The sequence below is a fragment of the Ascaphus truei genome, chromosome 12 (genome assembly GCF_040206685.1).
Source record: "Ascaphus truei isolate aAscTru1 chromosome 12, aAscTru1.hap1, whole genome shotgun sequence".
In the NCBI taxonomy this organism is placed as follows: domain Eukaryota; kingdom Metazoa; phylum Chordata; class Amphibia; order Anura; family Ascaphidae; genus Ascaphus; species Ascaphus truei.
The window spans coordinates 3,053,926-3,080,652 of record NC_134494.1 but is presented as its reverse complement, the minus strand read 5'-3'; the positions used below and the strand labels follow the sequence as shown (position 1 = coordinate 3,080,652).

The 26,727-nt window shown below is 44.0% G+C and overlaps 2 protein-coding genes across 9 annotated transcripts in view; one reads left to right on the top strand and one right to left on the bottom strand.

The window, feature by feature from the left end:
• Window positions 1-26,727, top strand: part of LOC142464319 (uncharacterized) — a 582,685-nt gene that overhangs the window by 194,614 nt on the left and 361,344 nt on the right. The window lies entirely within an intron of this gene.
• LOC142464302 (uncharacterized) overlaps window positions 1,935-26,727 on the bottom strand; it is a 28,822-nt gene continuing 4,029 nt past the window's right edge. Inside the window, exons 2-5 of one of the 6 annotated variants that reach the window (XM_075567782.1) lie at window positions 25,375-25,440; window positions 12,004-12,120; window positions 5,403-5,621; window positions 1,935-4,116 (exon numbers count right to left, since the gene is read on the bottom strand). In XM_075567782.1, the coding sequence (XP_075423897.1) occupies window positions 2,675-3,931 (1,257 nt within the window). In that variant the 5' untranslated portion in view covers window positions 3,932-4,116; window positions 5,403-5,621; window positions 12,004-12,120; window positions 25,375-25,440 and the 3' untranslated portion in view covers window positions 1,935-2,674. The other 5 variants (XM_075567783.1, XM_075567781.1, XM_075567784.1 and 2 more) reach the window with 5 other exon arrangements.

Here is a 26,727-nt window from a genome sequence, read left to right as displayed (position 1 = left end):
CTGTCGCGCCCTCGCACTCTCTGTCGCGCCCTTGAACTCTCTCTCTGTCGCGCCCTCGCACTCTCTCTCTCTGTCGCGCCCTCACTCTCTCTCTGTCACGCCCTCGCACTCTCTCGCACCCACACTCTCGATCTGGATATCTTATTTACCCTGTAAAGCTTAACTACCCTATACCTACACGAAATAACCTATACTGCTTTCTTCCAGACCTGACTCTCAAGTTTCACACTGGAGACATCAGAATCCACACAAATCCACTCCCTATCCCTGTCGCACCCACTCCCTATCCCTCTGTCGCTCCCTCGCACTCTCCCTGTCGCACCCTCGCACTCTCCCTGTCGCACCCTCGCACTCTCTGTCGCACCCTCGCACTCTCTGTCGCACCCTCGCACTCTCTCTGTCGCACCCTCGCACTCTCTCTGTCGCACCCTCGCACTCTCTCTGTCGCACCCTTGCACTCTCTCTGTCGCACCCTCGCACTCTCTGTCGCACCCTCGTACTCTCTGTCGCACCCTCGCACTCTCTCTCTGTCGCACCCTCTCTCTCTGTCGCACCCTCGCACTGTCTCTCTGTCGCACCCTCTCTCTGTCACACCCTCGCACTCTGTCGCACCCTCTCTCTCTGTCGCACCCTCTCTCTGTCGCACCCTCGCACTCTCTTTCTCTGTCGCACCCTCTGTTACACCCTCGCACTCTCTCTCCGTCGCACCCTCGCACTCTCTCTCTGTCGCACCCTCGCTCTCTCTGTTGCACCCTCGCACTCTCTGTCACACCCTCGCATTCTGTCGCACCCTCGCACTCTCTGTCGCACCCTCTCGCACTCTCTGTCGCACCCTCACACTCTCTCTCTGTCGCACCCTCGCACTCCTGTCGCACACTCGCACTCTCTCTGTTGCGCCCTCGCACTCTCTCCGTCGCGCCCTCGCACTCTCTCTGTCGCGCCCTCGCACTCCTCTCTGTCGCGCCCTCGCACTCTCTCTCTGTCGCGCCCTCGAACTCTCTCTGTCGCGCCCTCGCACTCTCTCTCGCGCCCTCACTCTCTCTCTCTGTCACGCCCTCGCACTCTCTCGCACCCACACTCTCTCACACTCTGGATCTGGATATCTTATTTACCCTGTAAAGCTTAACTACCCTATACCTACACGAAATAACCTATACTGCTTTCTTCCAGACCTGACTCTCGAGCTTCACACTGGAGACATCAGAATCCACACAAACCCAGAAGACAGGTAGGGAACACCTCCCCTCCAATGTATAACATTGCGGGAATGAGGGTAGCTGGACATTGAGGGACTGCGGATCAAGTAAGATCCCAGGCGGGATTGCTGCTTTAGATATTGTGAAGTGGGGCGTCCAGACACTGGTTAAGGGGTTCAGGAAACTAATCATTCACATCTGGCTTTTTTTTCTAGATTCAACATTTACACACACATACACACACTTAATTATGTAACAATGTACTTGTAGTAAAGTATAAATGTAATACAATAAATAAACTTATGTCAAAAACGAATTTTATTCATTAAAAAAAAACCGGGGCTGGGGTCGGGGCTAAGTGGCAAGTAGAGTTTTTGATTTGGCGAGTAGATTTTTGGGTGATTTGTCGACCACGGTATGTATGTATGTGTATATATATATATCTATATCTATATATACACACACACACACACACACACACACACACAGACACACACATATATATACACACACACACACACACACTGCAGAGGAAAAAAAACTTTTAGGTATAATTATATTTGTATTGTATACCCACTCACACCATCTATCTTCAATCACTATTTATTTATGATTATTTATCAGTTTAAAAGGTATATGAAAAACAAAAAGAATAAAGATAGCGAGAATACAGATGGGTTTCCACACACAATACAAATGACATACAAACAAGAAACATTTAAATATTACAGTTGCAAATAGAAAAGAAAAAGCAATCATTTATTTTTTATCATATATGTCCTGAATCAGTGGATTGCAAAGCCATGTTTGAAGAAGAAGGCTAGCAGGCTGAAACGTTGTAGTCTATGGCACAATAAACGATATTTTTTTATTCAAATCCGTGTGCACTTGTCCATCAATAATATTGGATTCATTGGACGAAATGCAGGTCTTCCGTGGGACTAAGGAACACCGGTAAAAGTATCACAGTATTTATACCTTACTGTCTGAGGTCTTTTTGGTTAGCCCAAACACCTACAATATAGGGAGTCACTTTACAGGTTTGACTACCGCATATCATGCTAGAGTGTGTCAATGTACACACTATATAAAGTTTGCCTATACAGCACGTTACAACATACGCCCTTATACATCAATATTGAGACATACTTTGCCTTGTGGGTTCAAACGGCCCCTCCACCTATATCATTAGGTAGCTATCAACATAGCACTAGATCCCAAATATCCATTAGGGATCTCCTTATGTACATCTACCCACCTAGCCATAGATGGGTTACTTATGATACAGTCGCGTGCTGTTGACTTACTATTTAATTGTATTTTAACCCCCCTTTTTTTATTCATTGATAATTAATAAAGTTTTTTAACCTTACAATCACACATATAGTGGTGAAAGAGTGCTTGAAGACTGGGTTCCTTTTTCTTTTGTGTACACTTATGTTCCCACCCAGTCAGCACCTCACTCTGGTTCATTAAAACTATAGCTGTGCGGGTTTTTTCTTTACGTGTAGCATTATCTTGTGTTTGAAAAGATTTGATTTCTTACGGAAGCTTTTCCCACATTCAGAGCAGTTATAAGACTTCACCCCTGTATGGACTCTTTGGTGTCCAACAAGATTATATTTCAGCCTGAATCTTTTCCCACATTCAGAGCAGTTATAGGGTCTCACCCCTGTGTGAATTCTTTGGTGTTTAACAAGATCCGATTTCTGAATGAAGCTTTTCTCACATTCAGAGCAGTTATAGGGTCTCAGCCCTGTGTGGATTCTTTGGTGTGCAACAAAACTTGATTTATCACTAAAGCTTTTCCCACATTCAGAGCAGTTATAGGGTCTCACCCCAGTGTGAATTCTTTGGTGTTTAACAAGATCCGATTTCTGAATGAAGCTTTTCTCACATTCAGAGCAGTTATAAGGTCTCAGCCCTGTGTGGAATATTTGGTGCGTAACAAGACCCGATTTCTGAATGAAGCTTTTTTTACATTCAGAGCAGTTATAGGGTCTCACCCCTGTGTGGATTCTTTGGTGTCTAACAAATTGTGATTTATCACTGAAGCTTTTCTCACATTCAGAGCAGTTATAGGGTTTCACCCCTGTGTGCATTCTTTGGTGCGTAACAAGATCCGATTTGTGAATGAAGCTTTTCTCACATTCAGAGCAGTTATAGGGTCTCACCCCTGTGTGGATTTTTTGGTGTCTAACAAGATTAGATTTCCACCTAAAGCTTCTCCCACATTCAGAGCAGTTATAGGGTCTCAGGCCTGTGTGGATTATTTGGTGTGTAACAAAACTTGATTTATCACTGATGCTTTTCTCACATTCAGAGCCGTTATAAGGCTTCACCCTTGTGTGCATTTTTTGGTGTGTTAGTAGATTTGATTTATCACTGAAGGTTTTCTCACATTCAGAGCAGTTATAGGGTCTCACCCCTGTGTGGATTCTTTGGTGTTTAACAAGACCCGATTTCAGAATGAAGCTTTTCCCACATTCAGAGCACTTATATGGTCTCACCCCTGTGTGGATTCTTTGGTGTTTAACTAGACCCGATACCTGAATGAAGCTTTTCCCACATTCAGCGCAGTTATAGGGTCTCTCCCCTGTATGGATTCTTTCATGTGTAACAAGATTTGATTTCCAACTGAAGCTTTTCCCACATTCAGAGCACTTATAGGGTGTCACCCCTTTGGGGATTATTTGCTGTATAACATTACTGTTTTTCCCACTGTAGGTTGCCATGTCTCTGCTCTTTTAAACCCTTTCCTTGTCTTGTCTGGTATTGTGATGTCTATAAGTTTAGTAAAATGCTGTTGATGTATAGGAATGCTCTGCCGAGTTTCTTGTAATCTTGTTCTTATTCTCATACACACTTGTGCAATGTTGAAGTCCTTAGAACATATTTCCATTATTTGCAGAAGATGCATCTATGGTGAGAAAATATATTAATGTAACATTGTTGCATTGCAAAGTACATTTGGATGAGAAAGACAAGTTAATAGAGTTCAACCTTTATACAATTCTACTTGTGCAAGATACTGAATATAAATTATGTTAAATTATTGTATTTACATTCACCCAGAGGAAGGCAAAGAAACACCAGAATGAAACATGTTACAATTATGTCTCATAAGTGGAAATAAATATTTTCTCCTCACTCCAGTAATGGAAATCACATTCTCCCTGTATCAATGTGCTGCATATATTGTTCTGTTCTGTAGGTATGACTTATTACAAAGTGAGCACATACAATAGTAGATAAGAACTTTTATCAAATAAGCTTTGTTATACTTTGTGATATATTAACCCTTTAGTGGCACAAGGGGCAGCTAGCAATTGGTATCCCATGTATTTCACCCCTAACATCTACAAAGGGGTAAATACACAGCTTACACTAGTCTAACTGGGCTCATTAACTAAAATAGGAACAGATGTTCCTGCCGTAAAGTAACGTAATTTTCCGTGATTTGTGCTACACTACAATCAAAACTACATATTGAATATCCTCTTTAATTTAGTCACGGCAGACGACCATTGTATTTGTAATCATTGTTGCATATTCATGTATCATTGATATACACGTGTTTCTTCTATATAGGGATTTGACTGTACTGTTTTAGTAAAATTGTCCTATTTTTGGCATTTGCATTTGCATTTAGCATTTGCGCTCTTTTTTGCTATGTATGTATATATATATATATATATAACAGTGTTCGACAAACCTATACATTTGCACGCTCCGGGCGAGTGGATTTAACATCGTGGCGAGCTCCTATTGGCCCAAGCACCACACGTTTGGTACTAGGTGGCGAGTAGATTTTTTTGTTCGGCGAGTAGATTTTTTGAAGAAGATTAGTGTGGGTAAACAAGGTTGCAGTATCAGGCTGATAGATGTTTCCTAGAACAAATCAGTGATATACGCGCACAAACACTAGTTTCTTGTTCTCTTGGGATTGATTGAATAATATATAGACAGGGCAGGAACTGCTGCTGAATCCAATATAGCAGTGCGTGCTCCAGTATGAGCAAACAAGGGGACAGCTGATCGTGTCTCAGGTGTCCTCCAATGGCGCAGCTTTCGGAGTGATGACGCAAATAGTAACACTTTACGCGTTTCGTCCGTGATTCCACAGACTTCGTCAGGAGTGATGAAGGGGATGGCTGGATGGATATATATAGCCTGAAAAAGGACAACCGATGGGTGGATACATACCAATAACAGTTCCAGCCCACCGCTGATCTCCTTCAAGTGTACAAGCATAGAGATTCTTCTAACCGGTCGTGCTGGGAAACATCACCTGGCGAACACCATGAGGGGTTCCGTTTTGTCATCAGCGGGTCCCGACGCCGACCGGTAAGATATCTCTCCCAGCAGTGTTCATATTCAGGCTTCATCTGCTCACTGACTTACAGCGTCCAGCTGACAGACGCGCTATTAGAGCAATCGACTGTTCAGCACATCATCTGGGCTTACTGTCATGTTAGCTTTTTCATCATATATTCTACACCTACAAATATACAAAAAGCTATATCCCCGGCGCTAGTAAGTTAATGTCCACAGTACCATAGTCCAAAAGACAGTCCTTGATGGAAAAACAGTCTTGGCAAATGGGTGGGTTAACCAATGAAGTTCTGAATAACTTGGGTAATCTTCAGAATGAGATCCAGATGGTCTCTGTAACGAAACAACGACAAAGACACACCAATTGCGCAATAAATTGACAACAACAACCCTAAGATGGGAAAAACCCAAACTTACAAGATGAAATCTTGCTTGTTCAAGGGAAAGAATCTGCACTGCGCCGCGTGTTCACCTCGATATCCACGAACCCCACGTGGTGATTTCCCTGGTGCTTGATGGCGCCCTCACGGATCCAGCATAAGCCGCCGCAGCAAGCGTGCAGGGAAATGAAACACAGCCTAGTGTAATACGCACTTACACTTTAATACATTAAAAACAAACACACTACCAACACTTACAATTTGTATTGGTAAAAGGTGCTGCCAACGAATGCCGTCCACAGCCTGCTTCCAACCCGGCTACAAGAGACCCACACAGTCCCACTCGACTCGCCGATTGATGACGTCAGCAGGGCGGGTCACTCTAGAGCGCGGGATTGGATCAGCAGTGGATAGGCACACACGTGAGATACTAAGCTCCTCCTCCCTACGCGTTTCGTGACGTTGTGTCACTTCCTCAGGGGGTGTTGGAGCTTAGTGAATGGACTATTTAAATACAGAGTATAATTGGTAGACTCGCCCACAAATTGGCGTATGTGTTGTGATTGACAGATCACTAAGGACACAAGCTGACTAACAGTGTAACGTGAAAGCTGCTGGGGTTAAGTGTTCCTTAACTGACATACCTGTCACTAAAAGGCTGTTAAAAAACAACAATAATAAAAAACAATAAAAAGATATTGTGGTGGTATTTAACCCATTATAAAAAATGATAAATGTTGAAAACTATGTGTAGATACTAGGAGACAGAGTTCCTAGTGCACCGTGCTCAGCTGTAGGAAATCTCTAGATGTCCATCTAGTATAAAACCTCTAAATGAGGAGAACAGGGAAACACCACTCTCTGCAAACACATATGTGATCTGTGTCTCTGTTCATATCTCCTAAGATGTGGGGAAACTGTGCTATATTGGTGAGTGTCAGTAACAAATCTCTGACCTCCCAGTAACACTATATATAACGTTCCCCTGGAGAAAAGACACCAATTGTATAACTCCCCAACCGTAGTAAGCGGATAGGGGTACTCACAGTAGAGAGTTGTCCTGTGCGGTGAATCCCACGGCGTGCATCACATTGAGACAAGCAACAACAAGGTATCCTCACGGGAAAAACGGAGCACAGCAATTGCAGCAATAAGGGGGCTAGATACCGGTAATAAAAGTCCTTTATTCCATGGTAGACATCATGGCATGGGATAAGTTAAAAACCTCGAACGTGTTTCGGGCCGTTGCCCTTTGTCAACGAGAAACTAGAAAACTAGTGTTGAAAACTAGACATCCAGATTTCTTAAGGATCTTTCAAAAAAGCTGCCAAATCGAAGTCTATATTAAGGCCTAGGGGAGACAGAGTTTTGAGGACATATATCCAATAACTTTCTCACTTGGATATGATGCCAAGTCTGTCTCCCCCATGCCAATTGGACTTCGGATTATCAATGCCCATGCAGGCCAGGCCCTCAGGATTCTGGTTGTGTTTTAATCTCAAATGATTAGAGACACTATGGGTCTCAAGACCCCTTTTGATGTTATATATATGCTCAGCGAAACGCCATTTAAGGGGTCTCCCAGTGCGGCCAACATACTGCAACCCACATGGGCATTGTAATAGATACACGCAGAAATCGGTCTTACAATTAATAAAGGTCTCTATATCATAACTGATTCCAGTGACATTGGATTTAAAACATTTGCTTTTAACGCTATGTTTGCATCCAACACACTTCGATCAAACATAGTACCCCTTTAGGTCATTAAGCCAGGTGACATGACGGTCTCTAAGATTATCAAGAGGGCAACTAGGGGACAGCCGGGATTTTAAATTCCTGGCCCGTCTATATACTATTTTGGGTTTATCTGGAAGGTAATTCTTGAGAATTGGGTCCCTTTGAAGGATACCCCAATGTTTTTTAAAAACCTGGGATAGAACGGGAGCCAAACCACTATACTGGGTGATAAACTTAGGGAATTGGTCATGATCTTGGGGTTTAGATCTCAATGAATCCTTACATACAAGAGTTTTCCTAACTATTTTGTCTACCTCAGAGATAGCAAAATCTATATCTCGCTTCTTGTAGTCTCGCTCCAAGAATCTGTCCCTAAGGTCATTGACCTGTTGCTTATATACCTCATCATTAGAGCAATTCCGCTTGATTCTTAGGGCTTGGCCCTTGGGAATGTTTTGTAGCCACTTAGGGTGGTGGTGGCTAGACGCCAATTAATAAGTATTGGCGTCTACTTCCTTATGGTAGGTTTAAGTTTGAATTGTGTTTTTATCAATATAGAGGGAAAGGTCAAGGAAGTTAATGTTGGTTCTATCATGACTATGGGTAAACCTCAAATTCAATTCATTATTATTGAGATATTCCTTGAAAAATTCAAGTTCCTCAGATGACCCCTTCCAGACACACAGCACGTCATCGATGTATCTTTTCCAAAGCACCAGGTTTGCACCAAATGGGTTGGAGGTCCATATTTTGTCCTCCTCCCATATGGACATGAACAAATTCGCATAACTTGGTGCAAACCTGGTGCCCATCGCGGTGCCGCATGTCTGGAGGTAAAAGTCACGATCATGGCAGAAATAATTGTGAGTAAGGATGAATCTAATTCCATCTAGAATGAACAGTCTTAGTTTCTCATCAACAGTGACATCTCTTTCCAGGACTCTCTTGATGGCATTAAGGCCCATCTCGTGGTCTATCACTGTATAAAGTGATACCACGTCACACGTAACCCAACAACATTCATCAGTCCACACTAGTTCTTGTAGTGTGGTTAATACGTGTGACGTGTCTCTTAAATACGAAGGGACCTGTGTGACATATCTCTGGAGGAGAAAATCTAAGAATTGGGAAAGATTCGAGGTGAGGGAACGGATCCCAGATATTATGGGTCTTCTGGGGGGTCTGGTGAGGCTTTTATGGATTTTCGGGATGAAATAGAAAACTGGAATCCTGGGTTGTTCTATAGTCAGGAATTCCAGTTCTCGTTTGGTGATAATCTCATCCCGAAATCCCTTGTCCAAATGAACCACCAATTCTTCTTTAAAGAGATTTGTTGGATTATCTCCAATTTCTGATATGTGGTACTATCATTTAGAATTCTTAGTGACTCCTCCTTATAATAAGAGGAGTTCATCACAACCACCCCTCCCCCTTTGTCCGCCGCCTTTATAACAATATCTTTGTTACACTCAAGGGACTTGACTGCTTCTTTCTCTTCCCTGCTCAAATTCTGCCTAGGGCATTTGAAATCCAGGCTTGCCTTTTCTAGATCAGAAACCACCATCTCTGCAAACGTATCGATATAGTTTCCCTTAATTGCTTTTGGATAGAATGTTGAAGGTTTTTTGAAGGGTGTGAGTGGTAGCTTTGTCACCAAGTTATTAAGACTTGGAGAAATAACCGATCGGCTCACAGCATCCTTCATAAAATACTTCTTTATGGTAATGGGTTAAATAACACCACAATATCTTTTTGTTTTTTATTATTGTTGTTTTTTAATAGCCTTTCAGTGACAGGTATGTCAGTTAAGGAACACTTAACCCCAGCAGCTTTCACGTTACACTGTTAGCCAGCTTGTGTCCTTAGTGATCTGACAATCACAACACATACGCCCATTTGTGAGCGAGTCTACCAATTATACTCTGTATTTAAATAGTCCATTCACTAAGCTCCAACACCCCCTGAAGAAGTGACACAACGTCACGAAACGCGTATGGAGGAGGAGCTTAGTATCTCACGTGTGTGCCTATCCACTGCTGATCCCATCCGGCGCTCGAGAGTGACCCGCGCTGCTGACGTCATCAATCGGCGAGTCGAGTGGGACTGTGTGGGTCTCTTGTCTAGCCGGGTTGGAAGCAGGCTGCGGACGGCATTCGTTGGCAGCACCTTTTACCAATACAAATTGTAAGTGTTGGTAGTGTGTTTGTTTTTAATGTAATAAAGTGTAGGTGCGTATTACACTAGGCTGTGTTTCATTTTCCTGCACGCTTGCTGCGGCGGCGGCTTATGCTGGATCCGTGAGGGCGCCATCAAGCACCAGGGAAATCACCCCGTTTAACCACGTGGGGTTCGTGGATATCGAGGTGAACACGAGGCGCAGTACAGATTCTCTCCCTTGAACAAGCAAGATTTCATCTTGTAAGTTTGGGTTTTTCCCATCTTAGTTAGGGCTGTTGTTGTCAATTTACTGCGCAATTGGTGTGTCTGTCGTTGTTTCGTTACAGAGACCATCTGGATCTCATTCTGAAGATTACCCAATTTATTCAGAACTTCATTGGTTAACCCACCCATTTGCCAGGACTGTTTTTCCATCAAGGACTGTCTTTTGGACTATGGTACTGTGGACATTAACTTACTAGCGCCGGGGATATAGCTTTTTGTATATGTATACAGTATGTTTTGTTAGATTTGGAACCATCTATTGTTTGCTGTCCCCTTGGCAGCTGATTTTCACATATTGTTACACTTACACATTTTGTTTAGTGTTGAATATCACACCACATTAGCCAGTTGGATCAAGCGCTGATAGAGAGTGTTATTAGTTAGTTTGTAATATATTCTACACCTGCTTGGATTGGAGCTCCTATCACTACTGTTCACTTATATAAGGAGGATTTTCCGTGCATACCTTATTGTGAGACTTTTACACGGACTGATGTCATCTCGGGTTAACCCCTTAATTGCTGCATCAAGTTCCGTCATTGTAGCTTATATATGCATTGTTTTATTGTTGCTACAGGATCATTATTTCTCATTTGATCTGTACTCTCATTGTGTTTTTATTAAACTGTATTTACATACATATTATCCACACTACAGGATTGTGCGTTCACTTTTTTCTTGTCAATATATATACGAAGAGGGGGAAGATAACCTTGCATCCACTCTAACAATATAGATGGTCACCATTAGCCAATATGTAACGGAATAATTACCGTAACAGGCGGTGCTCACGGGTCAATGATAACAATACAGCAAGAGGAAAGGAACCCGCTTAAGAGCACTCAGGTATACCGTGTTGAAAATAACATTTTATTGATTGACAAAGAACAGTGCAAAAATGGTTAAAATTTGGCAAGGACCCCTGACACGGGCGCTACCCAAAAGAAACACTGATGTATAAAGGGGTGAACCAATAGTGTGGTCACCAATATCTGGTGTAGGCAAATATGAAGCAAAGGAATGGAAGCAGGCACACAGTCTTCCTAAAGGTGCAGTTTATTGTGCCACCAAAGGTCCAACGTTTTGGCAAATAGATTGCCTTTATCAAGGAGAGGGCCCTCTCCTTGATAAAGGCAATCTATTTGCCGAAACGTTGGACCTTTGGTGGCACAATAAACTGCACCTTTAGAAAGACCGTGTGCCTGCTTCCATTCCTTTGCTTAAGTACCTCTGGGATGTCTGGACCTCCCTGGATACAGCGCACCGGCAGATAAGTACCCCCCTCCAGCACCTACCAGCGGTGTGCATGTGCTTCTACATATGACTGTAGGCAAATATGAAATCACCTAAATCCACAGTGTAATAGTAAACCGGCTATTACAAATTCCAAGTGATAAAACATGCATATAAATGGATAAATCCCCATGAGCATTGATTAATTGCCCAGTAGAAAATTCTTCCTCATTAAGCATGGAGTATTCCGAAACTGCAGATTGCCCTCTCTGAGACTGACCCACGGACCAAAGGAACCGGCCGATCCGAGGTGGATCCAAATCCGCCAAAGGTTTTGCCCATTTCTAGGCGGTAGTGAGCGGGAGGCTTGGTCAGGTGAGGGTTTCTTTAGAACAGATTTATATTTCATAATATTCTTATTTCTGGTCTATAACACCTGAGGTGCTTTAACTTCTCTCACATCTAATTAACTCTTAGATTCATCACGTTTTTCCTGTGTACATTTCTCTTCTATACATCAAACAGGAGAGAAAAGCGCTGTATATTCCAGCCTGCCCCTGCTGTAAGTGTATAGTGATACTCACAATACAATGTACTTCTGAATGTTCATTTCTCAGAGGGGGACCCTGAAAATAAACTGAAATGTCACAATCACTTGGCAGGTTTCAGTTACTTACAGGAGAAGCTGCATCTGTAGATATTTTCCTCCTAATAGATGAAAATGAGATGAACGGTTGGGGCCTCTCTGTATCCACAAGGAGCTGTTAGAGAAGAAATCATTATCCTGACACAACCTGAAACAAAAAAAAACATAGTACAGATTTAGTACAATAGAGGTTTAGTTATTTGTAAAATATTTATCAAGCTTAGGGAAATACACAATTTACTTTAAATCTATGAAAGGGATTTCTGTGAGCAGCGCTTAAAGCCATTAATACAGATCCAGAGATCCTGCTGTATGACTGAGAACTGATTCACTGCATTCCTTTCATCTGATAAACACATCTCACTATTTACTTACATAGTTACATAGTAGATGAGGTTGAAAAAAGACATAGGTCCATCAAGTTCAACCTATGCTATATAGACAACAGATACTTTATCCTATATCTATACTTACTTATTGATCCAGAGGAAGGCAAACAAAAGCCCCCATTAAGGGGAAAAATTAATTCCTTCCTGACTCCAAGAATTGGCAATCGGATTAATCCCTGGATCAACATCCTTCCCATGTATACTTATTTGGTATATCCCTGTATACCTTTCCCATCTAAAAAGATGTCCAACCTTTTTTTGAACAAATCTATTGTATCTGCCATCACAGTTTCCATGGGTAATGAATTCCACATTTTAACTGCCCTTACTGTAAACAACTCTTTCCTTTGTTGCTGGTGAAATTTCCTTTCCTCCAACCTTAAGGGATGGCCCCAAGTCCTTTGTACTGCCCATGGGATGAATAGTTCTTTTGAAAGCTCCTTGTACTGTCCCTAAATATATTTGTATATAGTTATCATATCCCCTCTTAGACGCCTCTTTTCTAATGTAATAATGTACTTCCCATGTTTTATACCAAACATACAACAAGTCTCGGAAACCATACAGTTACATCTATATCAACAGCAGCAAGGCATTGTGGGGTGTGACTTTGGAAGCTTTCAGAGTCATTGACTGCTACCATCTGTAACGAAAATAGGGTTAATCAGCGCATTAATAAAGGCTGAATGCTCGGCTGGTTAACCCTACTTCATGTTGGGGATGAAGGGGTTAATTTTATATACACTACGCATGTACTATTTTCCCCTCCCTACCTTATTGTCCCCGTTTTGCAGGATGGTATAGGCCTGCAGTAATTTATTTCAGTGTGTACCTGCATCACTTGTCTTTGGACACAAGATGCCGCTGTGCGAGCCAAGTCGCAAGATAATTGGAGGAGCATGGCGCTGTCTCTTTGTTCCATTGAGTAACATAGGTATCAATTACTGAGGCTTGAACTCACAACCACGAGGTCAATTGAATCAAAGGGTTGCGGTTTCAGTCTCAAGTGGGTACCGGTTACAATGTATCCATTCCCGGTTAGTAGCGTAACTTGAAAGGTGCAGTCAATTGGAGTGGGAACTCGGTTAACCGCAAGCCAATTGACGTGAGAAGCCCATAGCCCAGCATTGCCGGCTCGACGAGAAGCTAGTTCACACCTTGAGTACCACTCCTAGTCTGGGAGATGCCAGGGAAAAGGGGAGTACACATATGGTAAGCAGCCAAAGGTGTTAGGTTAGCACAGGCGCTGTACCAACTGGAAATCCCTGTAGTGCCCACTCTGCAAACTGTGGGCAAGTTGGGGATTGGCGAGTGGGAAATTCTCACGAAGGGGATTGGGCGGGTATTTTGGAGATATATCAGACCCTATATACATGGCACCCGAACTATCCCCATTATCTTTCTTTTACCATGTGATTGAATTTCCACTTCGCTTCTAAGAGCGGATAAGAACGCAACGAGTTAATTTAATCGGAACCAAGAACAGAACTCTGCTTCAGGATTTCGTTAGTGCTGGGGGTTATCTAACGAACCCGAACAAACTTTGCACTATTCAAGGAGATATTGGGCTGGCAAGTTGCGCCCCTTGCAAAAGGAACGCACTTTAAAAGACATTATTCCAGTGCTCTGTTTCGTTTCTGGACATTTTATCCCATTCTCTTCCTCAGTAAGTGTTTTGTCAAGTATACAGTATTCTAATGTTGTTGTGTTTCTGTTTATTAAGGAAATAAATGTCAGTTTATTTTGCTCAACTTGTGTGCTCAATCTAGTTCCCTAAAATATAACATTCTTGATCAGGTCAGTCCATCGTGACAGGCTTGTAATTACTGGTGGCAGCGTGTAGGATACTGATTGAGCCTATATTGCAGTTTCCTGCAGGGCTCTGCAATATAGTGAGGACCTTGTGGCTTGCGAGTTCCTCAGACAAGTGGCAACTTACACACACTTCCAAAGAAGCACGAGATAATTCACTGGTCTCTTGACCCATCCCCAGGGGGGACCATGAGTCAACGCTCAGGGAGGTTCCATTCCTGGACCCGAGAGCAAGTCGTGGAGAGATGTATGGGATATGGCTTAACGACAGACGGTCGTTCCAAGAGTCAGCTGGAGGAGGATTTAGAAGAATATGAGGGCAGAGCGACCCTATTAGCTGCGGTGGCAGCGGACGGTACTCAGCTTGGAGTGCAGGAGTTCCCTCCAACTTCGGGGCTGCAAGGACAAGGGGAGGGTGAAGGCGACCACCCGGTTGTGGGTGGCTTGGTGCCAGGGGGTGCGGAGGGATTCACGGCTGCGGCTGCCGGCCACTGGACTCGGCGCACTGCTCACCACCTGGGGAGAGGGGATGAGCTACAAGCAGAGGCTACAGCTCCTCATGGTAGTAGTTGGAAGGGTCTCTCACTCCCACCTTGTAAACGGGGAATCAGAGCTTTCCCGGCCGGACCACCACAGCTTTAGCAAGTTCATTGATGGCACGTATGAGCTGGACTAATTTCTAAACAATGAGAATCAGTGTGGCCGGTTCCGAATACAACGCATAAATTCTGTCAGAAACCACTTCAGTTTAAACCGCAAACCACTTATTGCATTAACTTTGCAGTTGCGAGGTCGAGAGCTCAGAAATGGATACCTATACTTTCTACACGGCCACACGTACATAGCCACGCGTCTTCAATCAGCGCTTGGTTCAGCGCTAACAGCGCCATCTTGTGTCTGAATACCAATTGGCACAGTTTGTATTCATTCCTATTACTACAGTCAGGGAATGGACTGCAAAATGGGGACTAGAAAGAGGGTGTAGGGGAAAACATATCAGTGTGACGCACACAAATTTAACCCCTTCACTCCCAATGCGATTTAGGGTTAATCAGCCGGGTATAATGCCTTTATTAATAGCCTGATTAACCCTTTCATCGCCACAATGAGAAGCGGACCTTGCCGTGACGCGACATGTGATGACAACCCGGAAGCACCCGGAATCAAGCAGACACACGAGGTCCTCCTGGCTATTTTGACTCCTCCACACATCTGGAATGGAGTCCTCCACACATCTGCTTAATGGGGTTTTGGCGCCAATTGGGTGAGTGTCATTGTTATATAAATGTCTGTCTATTCCGTGCACCCCAAAACTGGAACAACCTACCAGAGACTCTCATATCCACCACCAGCTTAAGTTCTTTCAAATCTAAGGCTGTCTCACACTTTAATCTGGTCTGTAACTGTTTCATAAGCTCATAATATATATTTTCTTTAACTGTGCATGCAATGTCTTGTATATAAATGTATACCTTGTTCATTTATGTAACTGTATTTGTAACCATGTATTATTTGTTTTACTCTGTGCCCAGGACATACTTGAAAACGAGAGGTAACTCTCAATGTATTACTTCCTGGTAAAATATTTTATAAATAAATAAATAAATAAATTCTTGCGTATACTGATTGATCTGTGTGGTTGATTGAAGTGCTGTTGGTTAAAGTGTGTGCAGTTAGAACCAGAAGCAGTTTGAACAAGGAAGCAGTTAAACAAGGTATAGTTTATTGAAGTACAGTTTACTGTTAGTACTTTTAAACTTCATAGTTGCTAGAATGAGCAGGATTGAAAATGCCACTCAATGCACATCTTGCCACATGTATGTGTACTTGGAGCAGCTGTTCCAAGGAGCATACCGCTGTTAGAGGTGTGAGCAGGTGGTCTCTTTAGAATCAGAGATTGCTGATCTGAAGAGGCAACTTGCAATATTGAGGGACATTGGCAATCTTGAAAGGGAATTAGAGCTCACTGAGCAGGCCCTTGCTTCGACTAGTGGTGCAGATGGTGGCGCTTTTAGTGAGGAGCAGGTAGGTAGCTTAGTTGCTGTTAGTGAGGAGCAGGTAGGTAGCTGGGTGACAGTTAGAAGGGGAAGCAGGGGCAATAGGGAGAGGCAGGTCGTTTCTGAGCTGACACATCCCAATAGATTTGCCATGTTGAGTGAAGATATTGGGAATGTTGGGGCAGAAATGGCAAGGCTGGGGGAGACTAATTTCTCTAGCAGCCAGGGGAATAGTTCCTCCAGCACAGTGGAGACTCAGGATGCACAGATGCAAAGAAAGATTGTGGTGGTAGGGGACTCCATTATTAGGAAGGTAGATAGGGCAATCTGTTGCCGGGCCCGCATGAACCGAACAGTTTGTTGTCTCCCGGGTGCTCGGGTTCGGCACATTGCAGATCGGGTAGACAGATTGTTGGGGGGGGGCTGGGATTAACCCGGCGGTCTTGGTACATGTTGGCACCAATGACAAAGTTAGAGAAAGATGGAGGGTCCTAAAAAATGATTACAGGGATCTAGGCCAAAAGCTTAAGGCAAGGACCTCCAAGGTAGTATTTTCTGAAATACTACCAGTGCCATGCGCTACCGCAGGGAGACAGTCAGAGATCAGGGAGGTTAATGCATGGCTAAGAAAGTGGTGTAGGAAGGAGGGGTTTGGGTTTTTTAGAGCACTGGGACTCCTTTTCTGAGAGGTGCCATCTATATTCTAGGGACAGATTGCACCTCAATGAAGAGGGATCTTCTGTGCTAGGGGGGAGAATGCTAAAAAGGTTGGAGGAGATTTTAAACTAGGATGGAGGGGGGAGGGGAATGAAACAGATAATGAACTAAATGGAATAGATGAGGATACAAGGGGGTATGGAGGTAGAATGGGGGCAAGTGCAAGTTTGACAAGCAGTGAGATACCCATAGTAAATAGAGAAAATACTAGAAAACTTCTAAAAACTAAACCAAGTGGGAGCAGAAAGGAAGGAGCATATAAGATAATAGTACAGGCTGAAAAAACCCTGAAATGCATGCTTGCTAATGCAAGAAGCCTGACAGATAAAATGGGGGATCGAACAAATAGAAGGGGAGGTGGAGTATGTCTATATGTTAAACCAGATCTAAAACCTATTATAAGGGATGATGTCTATGAAGGGAATGATGAAAATGAAGAGACCTTGTGGATAGAAATTAGCAGTGGAGGTAAAAGTATAAAGAAAATGTTTGTGGGAATATGCTATAAACCACCAAATATCTGTGAGATTGAGGAAGCTAAAATACATTTGCAAATGGAGAAGGCATCAAAACTGGGTCATGTTTGCATAATGGGGGATTTTAATTATCCAGACATAGACTGGGGCAATGAGATTAGCGTTACAACAAAAGGAAACAGGTTTTTGGGGGTGCTTAAAGATAATTATATGACCCAAATTATTGAGGAACCAACAAGGAGAGGGGCAGTTCTGGATTTGGTCATATCAAACAATGTAGAAGTAATAACAAATATTCAAGTCCTGGAACATTTGGGTAACAGTGATCATAACATGGTCTCATTTGAAATAAATTATCAAAAAACAGATTACTTGGGTTCAACAAAGACTTTAAACTTTAGAAAGGCAGATTTTAATAAACTGAGGTCTAATCTAGTAGTAATACAATGGGATGATGTTTTTGCAGGGAAAAATGTAGAAGATAAATGGGCAGTCTTTTAAACATTGTTAGAAAAACACACTTATCAGTGTATACCCTTGGGTAATAAGTATAAAAGAATTAAGTCAAAACCAATGTGGCTAAATAAACAGGTAGGGGAGGAAATGGACAAGAAGAGGAAGGCGTTTAGATTCTTTAAGTCAGAAGGGACAGAGACATCGTATCAGAATTATAAGGAATGTAACAAAAATTGCAAAAGGGCAATCAAATTAGCAAAAATGGATAATGAAAAAAGGATTGCAATAGAAAGTAAGGTCAACCCTAAAAAGTTCTTTAAGTACCTTAATAACAAAAAAATGAGAAAAGAAAATATAGGACCCTTTCAGTGTGAGATGGGTAGGCAGATTATTGGAGATAAGGAAAAAGCAGAGGTATTAAACAAATTATTTGCCTCTGTGTTTACCAGGGAAGCATCAAGTTCAATAGTAGTGCTGCAGGAGGAAACCACAACCTCCATATTAATGACCAATTGGTTAACTGAGGAAGAAGTTCATAAGCGACTTGAAAAAATTAAAGTAAATAAGGCACCTGGCCCCGATGGCATACATCCAAGAGTTCTCAAGGAGTTAAGCTCAGTAATAGCAAAAACATTATATTTAATATTCAAGGACTCCATTTCCACAGGCTCAGTACCACAAGATTGGCGTAAAGCAGATGTGGTGCCTATATTTTAAAAGGGAGCTAGATCACACCCAGGGAATTACAGATCTGTAAGCCTGACTTCAATAGTAGGGAAACTACTTGAAGGTTTAATACGGGATAATATTCAGGAATACCTAATGGAAAACAAAATTAGTAGTAATAGTCGGCATGGATTTATGAAGGATAGATCTTGCGAAACTAACCTTATTTGTTTCTTTGAGGAGGTAAGTAGGAATTTAGACCAGGGTAATGCAGTTGATGTGGTCTACTTAGATTTTGCAAAGGCTTTTGATTGGTGTACAAAATAAAGAAAATTGGACTCAGTAATAATATATGCACCTGGATTGAAAACTGGTTAAAGGACAGACAACAGAGGGTTGTCATAAATGGAACTTTTTCAGGTTGGGCTAAAGTCGTGAGTGGAGTACCTCAAGGATCAGTACTGGGACCCCTGCTTTTTAACTTGTTTATTAATGACCTTGAGGTTGGGATCGAGAGCAAAGTCTCCATCTTTGCTGATGATACTAAATTGTGTAAGGTAATAGAATCAGAGCAGGATGTAATTTCTCTTCAGAAGGACTTGGAGAGACTGGAAACGTGGTCAGGTAAATGGCAAATGAGGTTTAATACAGATAAATGTAAGGTTATGCATTTGGGATGCAAGAATAAAAAGGCGACTTACAAATTAAATGGAGATATATTGGGGGAATCCTTGATGGAGAAGGTTTTAGGAGTGCTTGTAGACAGCAGGCTTAGCAATAGTGCCCAATGTCATACAGTAGCTGCAAAGGCAAACCAGATCTTATCTTGCATCAAACGGGCAATGGATGGAAGAGAAGTAGACATAATTATGCCCCTTTACAAAGCATTAGTAAGACCACACCTTGAATATGGAGTACAATTTTGGGCACCAATCCTAAGAAAAGACATTATGGCACTAGAGAGAGTGCAGAGAAGAGCCACCAAATTAATAAAGGGGATGGACATTCTAACTTATGAGGAGAGGCTAGCTATATTGGATTTATTTACATTCGAAAAGAGGCGTCTAAGAGGGGATATGATAACTATATACAAATATATTCAGGGACAATACAAGGAGCTTTCAAAAGAACTATTCATCCCACGGGCAGTACAACGGACTCGGGGCCATCCCTTAAGGTTGGAGGAAAGGAAATTTCACCAGCAACAAAGGAAAGGGTTCTTTACAGTAAGGGCAGTTAAAATGTGCAATTCATTACCCATGGAGACTGTGATGGCAGATACAATAGATTTGTTCAAAAAAAGGTTGGACATCTTTTTAGATGGGAAAGGTATACAGGGATATACCAAATAAGTATACATGGGAAGGATGTTGATCCAGGGATTAATCCGATTGCCAATTCTTGGAGTCAGGAAGGAATTAATTTTTCCCCTTAATGGGGTTTTTTGTTTGCCTTCCTCTGGATCAATAAGTAAGAATAGATATAGAATAAAGTATCTGTTGTCTAAATTTAGCATAGGTTGAACTTGATGGACGTACGTCTTTTTTCAACCTCATCTACTATGTAACTATGTAACTATATTCTCCTTGTGCACACTGAGGGGGATCTGATGAAAGGGCTGCTGCCCTGAAACGTTATTTGTTCCTTTTTGTCTGTAATAATACACTAAGTGATGAGTGAAATACTGTTTCACCAGTACCTGTGCTGACTCTCGTGTGCTACATACAATTGCTTGCTGGATAGTTGTGATGATAATAATGCCGAGGTCGAGGGTTTGATCCCCACACTGGCTGTTTTGCTGCTTTCCTTGCATTTTTTCTGTGTTTTATAAAAGGTTATCAGGAAGTAAAAGTTTAAATTGATAAACATACCATGAATCACTCCCTAGGATCTTTCCAATCACCGTTGCTCCCATTACGTCAAGGGGGCGGGACCAACGCTCGTGATCGGAGCGCGTCCTGACCCAGAGTAACTCCCTCACAGAGAGTTACATGTGAGCATTAGCTCGATACTAATTCATGCAGGCAGAAACCGCGGAGACCTGCGACACACCAGGCATTAGCAGATGTGTGTATGTCTGACACAGTTTGGTCACGGTTCCTGCCATTTTTATGCTACCAGTACCTCGTGCTGTTTTTTATTTTTCTAAGTGTTAGTAGACACTACTTGTGATCTACATTTTTCTACTCACGGGTTCTACAGCCATCTTTTGTCTGCTTATAATAGATACACCCCCCCCCTCCCCCCAGGAGACTGGCGCTGGGGGATTTTTCAGCGAGTGTGTGTGATCTTACACAGCTATGGTGCCTTGATGTAGTAGCACCACCCAGGGACTTAAGCAGCGATCTGCTCATCCCTGCATTAACCTATTGTGGTATGTACTCACTTGGTTTACGTACCTGAGTAGATAGTGATCTAGTATACATAACACCAGTCACTATCATCTATAAGCTAGACACCTGATTGATATAGGGGCTGTATCTGTGATTTACAGACTATATACACAGACACCTGTGTTTGCTTGTAACATCCGACTTTACCCTGCATATATGATCAAGGGTAATAGCCAACACTTTACACATGAGTCTGGTGCCTTTTATTTTCGCTGCGCTTTTTTGGCCTACTAGCACAAATCACCTTGGTACTTAGTGTCCGCCCTATTTTAATTGAGTTAAGACTCCAATAAATGATATTTTAACCTACTCACTATACATATTGCATCCCACACTACATCCTTCACTGTATATTGTGCACTGTTGAGTGCTCTCCGTTGGGGTTCTGTTTCTCTACTAGTACTAGCTGAGACTAAGTCAGACGCGAAGTCCAAGTTCTCAGAATGGAACGTAGTGGTCTCGGTTGGGTTTTCTACCCGAAAAGAGTACCAGGACACTCTGGACAAGGTCCCGGTCAGGGTTTGCCTTCCGAAGCAGGCATCCTGCACCTATGAGTCTAGTTTTCATCCCCAGCAAGTGTGGATTATTTCTGTATTCATTGTGTGTCCGCAGGTTTCACCCGAATAAACCTCATTTTTTTCCACTACCTCGATTTGCCTAGTGAATGATCCCAGAAAGGTAAAAAGTGTCACAAGTCCTGGTCTCCCGTGACCTTGTTATCAAAGTCTGTAAGAACAGACCATGCCAAGAGACTACCAATGGTGACAAACTTTTATACACTTTCTGGTGAGGTGAAGGACATTGTCCTTAGACATTGGAAAATCCTACAAGGCAATCCAGTGGAAGGTTCCATCTTCAAGGACAAAACGCTCTTTACATATAAAGGTAACAAAAATTGAGGGGCTTGTGAAACTTGTGAGAGCAGAACCAAGACAGAAAGTGATAGTGTTTTTGATCAACTCCCACCTATGATTCCCCTGTTATAACTGCACATATTGCAGTGGAATTATTGGGGGTAAAACCTTCTTTCATTTACATACAGGAAAGACGTATAAGATCAAACACTTCTTCCTATGTTTAAGCACATGTATTATATATTTATGCTTAAATGTCTCTGTGGCCTGTGCTATGTTGGGAAATCAAACCACTCTTTTAAAGAACGGACAGGGGGGGAAAAAAACAACAGACGGCTAATTAATACCCCAGTGGCCAGACACTTTCACCAATATGACCACACGGTGGAACAATTAAGATATAAGGTTATTGACCAAGTATGTGCTTTATATGAGGTGGTAACCGGGCATGCCTGCAACACCAGAGGGCAGATAGATGGACACACAGTACTCTCACCTGCGTAACTCCCAAATGGTATGAATGAGTCAAATACAACTGGTTTGTATAATGGGCTGTGTACATCGCATTAATCAGCATTATATACTCTTATGATGAGATTTTTCAGATTGTATTTAACATTTGGACACAGTGACACACTGGGCTGGATATTAAAATGTCTCTAATTTTCCCTACTTTAGGGTGTGATATAAATATACACTTACCAGTAAACCCCAGTATTTATTGATATATGTTCAAATCATGCGATGTCACAGTGATATTCCATATTTAATTACTAACTTTATCTTTTCTCTAGTTTATACATGTAAGCAGTTACTTGTCTCCCATACATTAACTGCTTACATGTATAAACTAGAGAAAAGTTTATCGATCAGCTGCACGCTGATCGATTGCTAGAATCAATTTACTTTATAGATAATAACACTGAATATTCAGAGTCTGAGCTAGAATATCCCTCGGCTGTCACCATTACTCTAACTCTTAGAGACTGCCCTCTAGGAATATAGATGTAGGCATGTCCCCCTCTTACCTCCGGGCTGCAGGAGAGGGGCAGCTATTGGTACACCTCCGGTGGGGGCTTCAGGGTGTCGGGAGTTGTGGCAGCCGGTGGGAGAGCAGTAGAGAGATCTCCGTTACTCCGGAGCTCTGCAGCGGACGCCCAGGTAGGGCGCCGCCATTGTAGAGGATTGCGCATGTGCAGAAGAGTTACGACCCCCGGTGGCCATTAGCAATAGCGCACGCATGCGCAGAGGCCTTGGTAGAGCGGCAGCCATAGTATGAAGGGTCCGCAGGGGAACTACAAATCCCAGGATCCCCTGAGACGCTCTGATGAGGTTGACAGTGTTAGCCAATAGGGATGCTAGGATCCTTTGAGGAGAGGATTGATACATTTGGCGCACTCAGAGCACAAGGTAGGCAGTCGGAGCAGGGATGCAGAAGGGGAAGGTAGGGTCTGAGTGTCAGTGGCACTCAGACTAGGACAAATCACCCCTTTTAAGTCCACGTTAGACCCCATTCCCCCTCAGCTTGTGGTTGCTACAGGGAAAGCCCATAGTCAGGGATCTTTCCCCAGTAGCTGTCAGTACTGAGGGTAGATATTAGTGAAGACGTCATGCAGTGATTTGCGGCCTTGTAGTCTGGGGCCAGACCACCTAAGTTCAGAGACTATCTATGGTGGGACGCTCCTGCTGTAAGCCACACCACGCGGAGGCGGAAGGCGTCTTTGGAGCAGACTGACCGTTGATTGTTGTTCAGCTACACCCGGGTGCTGGAGCCCCGGGCAGGTATAGCAACAAGTGCACCAAAATGAACCCATGCTTCATTTTGCAAAGCCAGTATAACCAACCCCACACTGATGAGACCCATAAAGGTCGAAACGGCTGTCTGTGGGTGGGTTTACTGGCTATGCATCTTAACCCAGGCTGTGCTCAAAAGCTGTGAAATGCAGCAAGCAATCGCTTTTAGGGGACCATGTCATATGGTTTTGAAGCAAAAGGTGACACTGTGTGCTAATTTGCATGCTATTTCCCAGAATCCCTTGCTGCAGTGGAAGTACTGTGTGCTGGGTGATAATCGTGAAAGGCAGGGTTGCAGACCTGTCTAAGACATGCAAATGAGCATACATTAATATTTCCATTTGCTACATGCATTGCTGTGGAGGCTTTTTGTCACTTTTTTTACCCACCATAACGTACGTACATACATACATACGACTTAGAACTATGTAACTAATTTTATTTATTATAAATCATTCTTCCTGGTAATGCACAGGTTATTAAGAATTTATATTAGTGTTAGGACCCTTGAGAGGTCGTCTGCCTTGGAGGGGCTAAGGGGCTTACAACAATTTGGCCAAAGAGTTAAACTAAAAGACCATTTTATTCAAAAGATATATATCTCTATCTATCTATCTATCTATCTATCTATATATATATATATATATATATATATATATATATATATATATTTAGGCACTGTACTGTGTATTTGTGTCTTTGGATGTATACGCGAGGTCCTCCCGGCTATTTTGAGTCCTCCACACACCTGGAGTCTGCTTAATGGCGTTTTGGTGCCAAGTGGGCGAGTGTCATTGTTATATAAATGTCTATCTATTCTCCTTGTGCACACTGAGGGAGGATCTGATGAAAGGGCTGCTGCCCTGAAACTTTATTTGTCCCTTTTTATCTTTAATGCTGCAGGGAGATTGTGAGCCAGCGGCGGCCATTACACCCATAGATCCGCTGGGAACTACAAGTCCCAGCAGCCTCAGGGGCTGCAGACCACATGGTGCCAGGCAATAGGGCTGCTGTATTTATAACAATGATAACAGTTATGGCAGAAGGACAGTTGTGAGCAGGGTACAGAAGAGGGAGGTAGGGTCCCAGTAGCCCGTGGACTAGGCCAGCTTTCCCATTCAGGCCCCAGTTAGTCCCCCACTCACTGTAGGCAGCTGCAGCTGTATAGGGAAGCCCATAGATAGGGACCCTTTTTCCTGTGTTGTGCAGTATCATGAACACCGTGTCAACGCCACGTGGTGACGTTTAACTTGTGGTCTGGGATCAGACCACCTATGTTCAGAGACTGTCTATGGTGGGACGCTCCTGCAGGAGACCACCCCACGTGGAGGCGGAAGGTGTCCTGGGAGCAGACTGCCCGTTGACTGTTCAGCTACACCCGGGGGCTGGAGTGCCCGGGCAGGTATCCGCATAAGTGCCCCAACATTCACGTGGGCAGCGCGGTCTCACAATTGGGGGTGGGAAAGGCCATTGGGGCCTGGACACTGGGACACTGGTGCCGCTGCACCTAAGTACAGTGGGGATATTCCGCGGGTTGGTATACATATATGTCTATTGCTGTTCCTATTGTTGTCCTTGTTTATTACCTCCCAGTAAATACTGTTCCCCATACTCTGTGTGTGTATTACTGGGCATATTGTCTTGGGGTGGGGTTGTCCTACTATGTGAGGATTCTTCTCAGGTGGAGGCGCTGTTTAGTAGATATACATACACCCCAGGCTCCCAAGTGGTGGAGGATCAGGCCTCCTGTTTGCCACACAGGTATAGCAGCCCATAGTTGCCCTGACACAGGGGGAAAGGGGGCTACATGTGTTTTATATAAGGTTAAGTTAAAATTGATAAACATACCATGAATCGCTCCCTAGGATCTTCTCAATCAGCGCTGCTCCCTTCCTCCATTAACACACGAGAAAACTGAAAAATTAAGTGATATATCTTAGTACAGTATATTGAAATATTAGGAACATTTCGTATGGAGAAGAATAATTAGCATAGGGAAAATAAAATAAAAATAAAGTTCATCATAAGCACAATTTTTCAAATATTTTATCTACATTCTTAATAAAAAAATGTTCTCCCCCCACCCTCCCCGTGCCTCCCTCCCCCTCCCCGTGCCTCTCTCCCCTCCCTGTGCCTCTCTCCCTCCCTCCCCTCCCTGTGCCTCTCTCCCTCCCCCACCTCACTGTGCCTGCCTCCCCCACCTCACTGCGCCTCTCCCCCCCCCTCACAGTGCCTCTCTCCCCCCCCCCTCACAGTGCCTCTCTCCCCCCCCCTCACTGTGCCTCTCTCCCCCCTCACTGTGCCCCTCCCCCCCCCCTCACTGTGCCCCTATCCCCCCTCACTGTGCCCCTATCCCCCTCACTGTGCCTCTCTCCCCCCTCTGTCCCCGTCTCTCCCCATCACTGTGCCCCTCTCTCCCCCCCTCTCACTCCCCCTCACTGTGCCCCTCACTCACTCCCACCCTCACTCGCTCCCCCCTCACTGTGCTCCTCTCCCCCCCCACACTATGCCCCTCTCTCCCCCTCACTGTGCCTCTCTCTCCCCCCCTAACTGTGCCTCTCCCCCCTCACTGTGCCTCACTCCCCCACCTCACTGTGCCTCTCTCCCCCCTCACTGTGCCCCTCACTCCCTCCCGTGCCCCTCACTCCCCCCCCCTCACTTTGCCCCTCCCTCCACTCTTTGCCCCTCACTCCCTCCCCCACTGTGCCACTCACTCCCCCCTCACTGTGCCTCTCTCCCCCCCCTCACTGTGCCACTCACTCCCCCCTCACTGTGCCCCTCTCTCCCCCCTCACTGTGCCCCTCTCTTTCCCCTAACTGTGCCCCTCTCTTTCCCCTAACTGTGCCCCTCTCCCCCCCCAATCCCCTCACTGTGCCCCTCTCTCTCTCCCTCACTGTGCCCCTCTCTCCCCCCTCACTGTGCCCCTCTCTCCCCCCTCACTGTGCCCCTCTCTCCCCCCTCACTGTGCCCCTCTCTCCCCCCTCACTGTGCCCCTCTCTCCCCCTCACTGTGCCCCTCTCTCCCCCTCACTGTGCCCCTCTCCCCCCCCAACCTCCCTCACTGTGCCCCTATCTCCCCCCTCACAGTGCCCCTCTCCCCCCCTCACTGTGCCCCTCTCTCCCCCCCTCACTGTGCCCCTCTCTCCCCCTCCCTCTCCCCTGTCTACCCTCCTCACTGTGCCCCCTCTCCCCCTCACTGTGC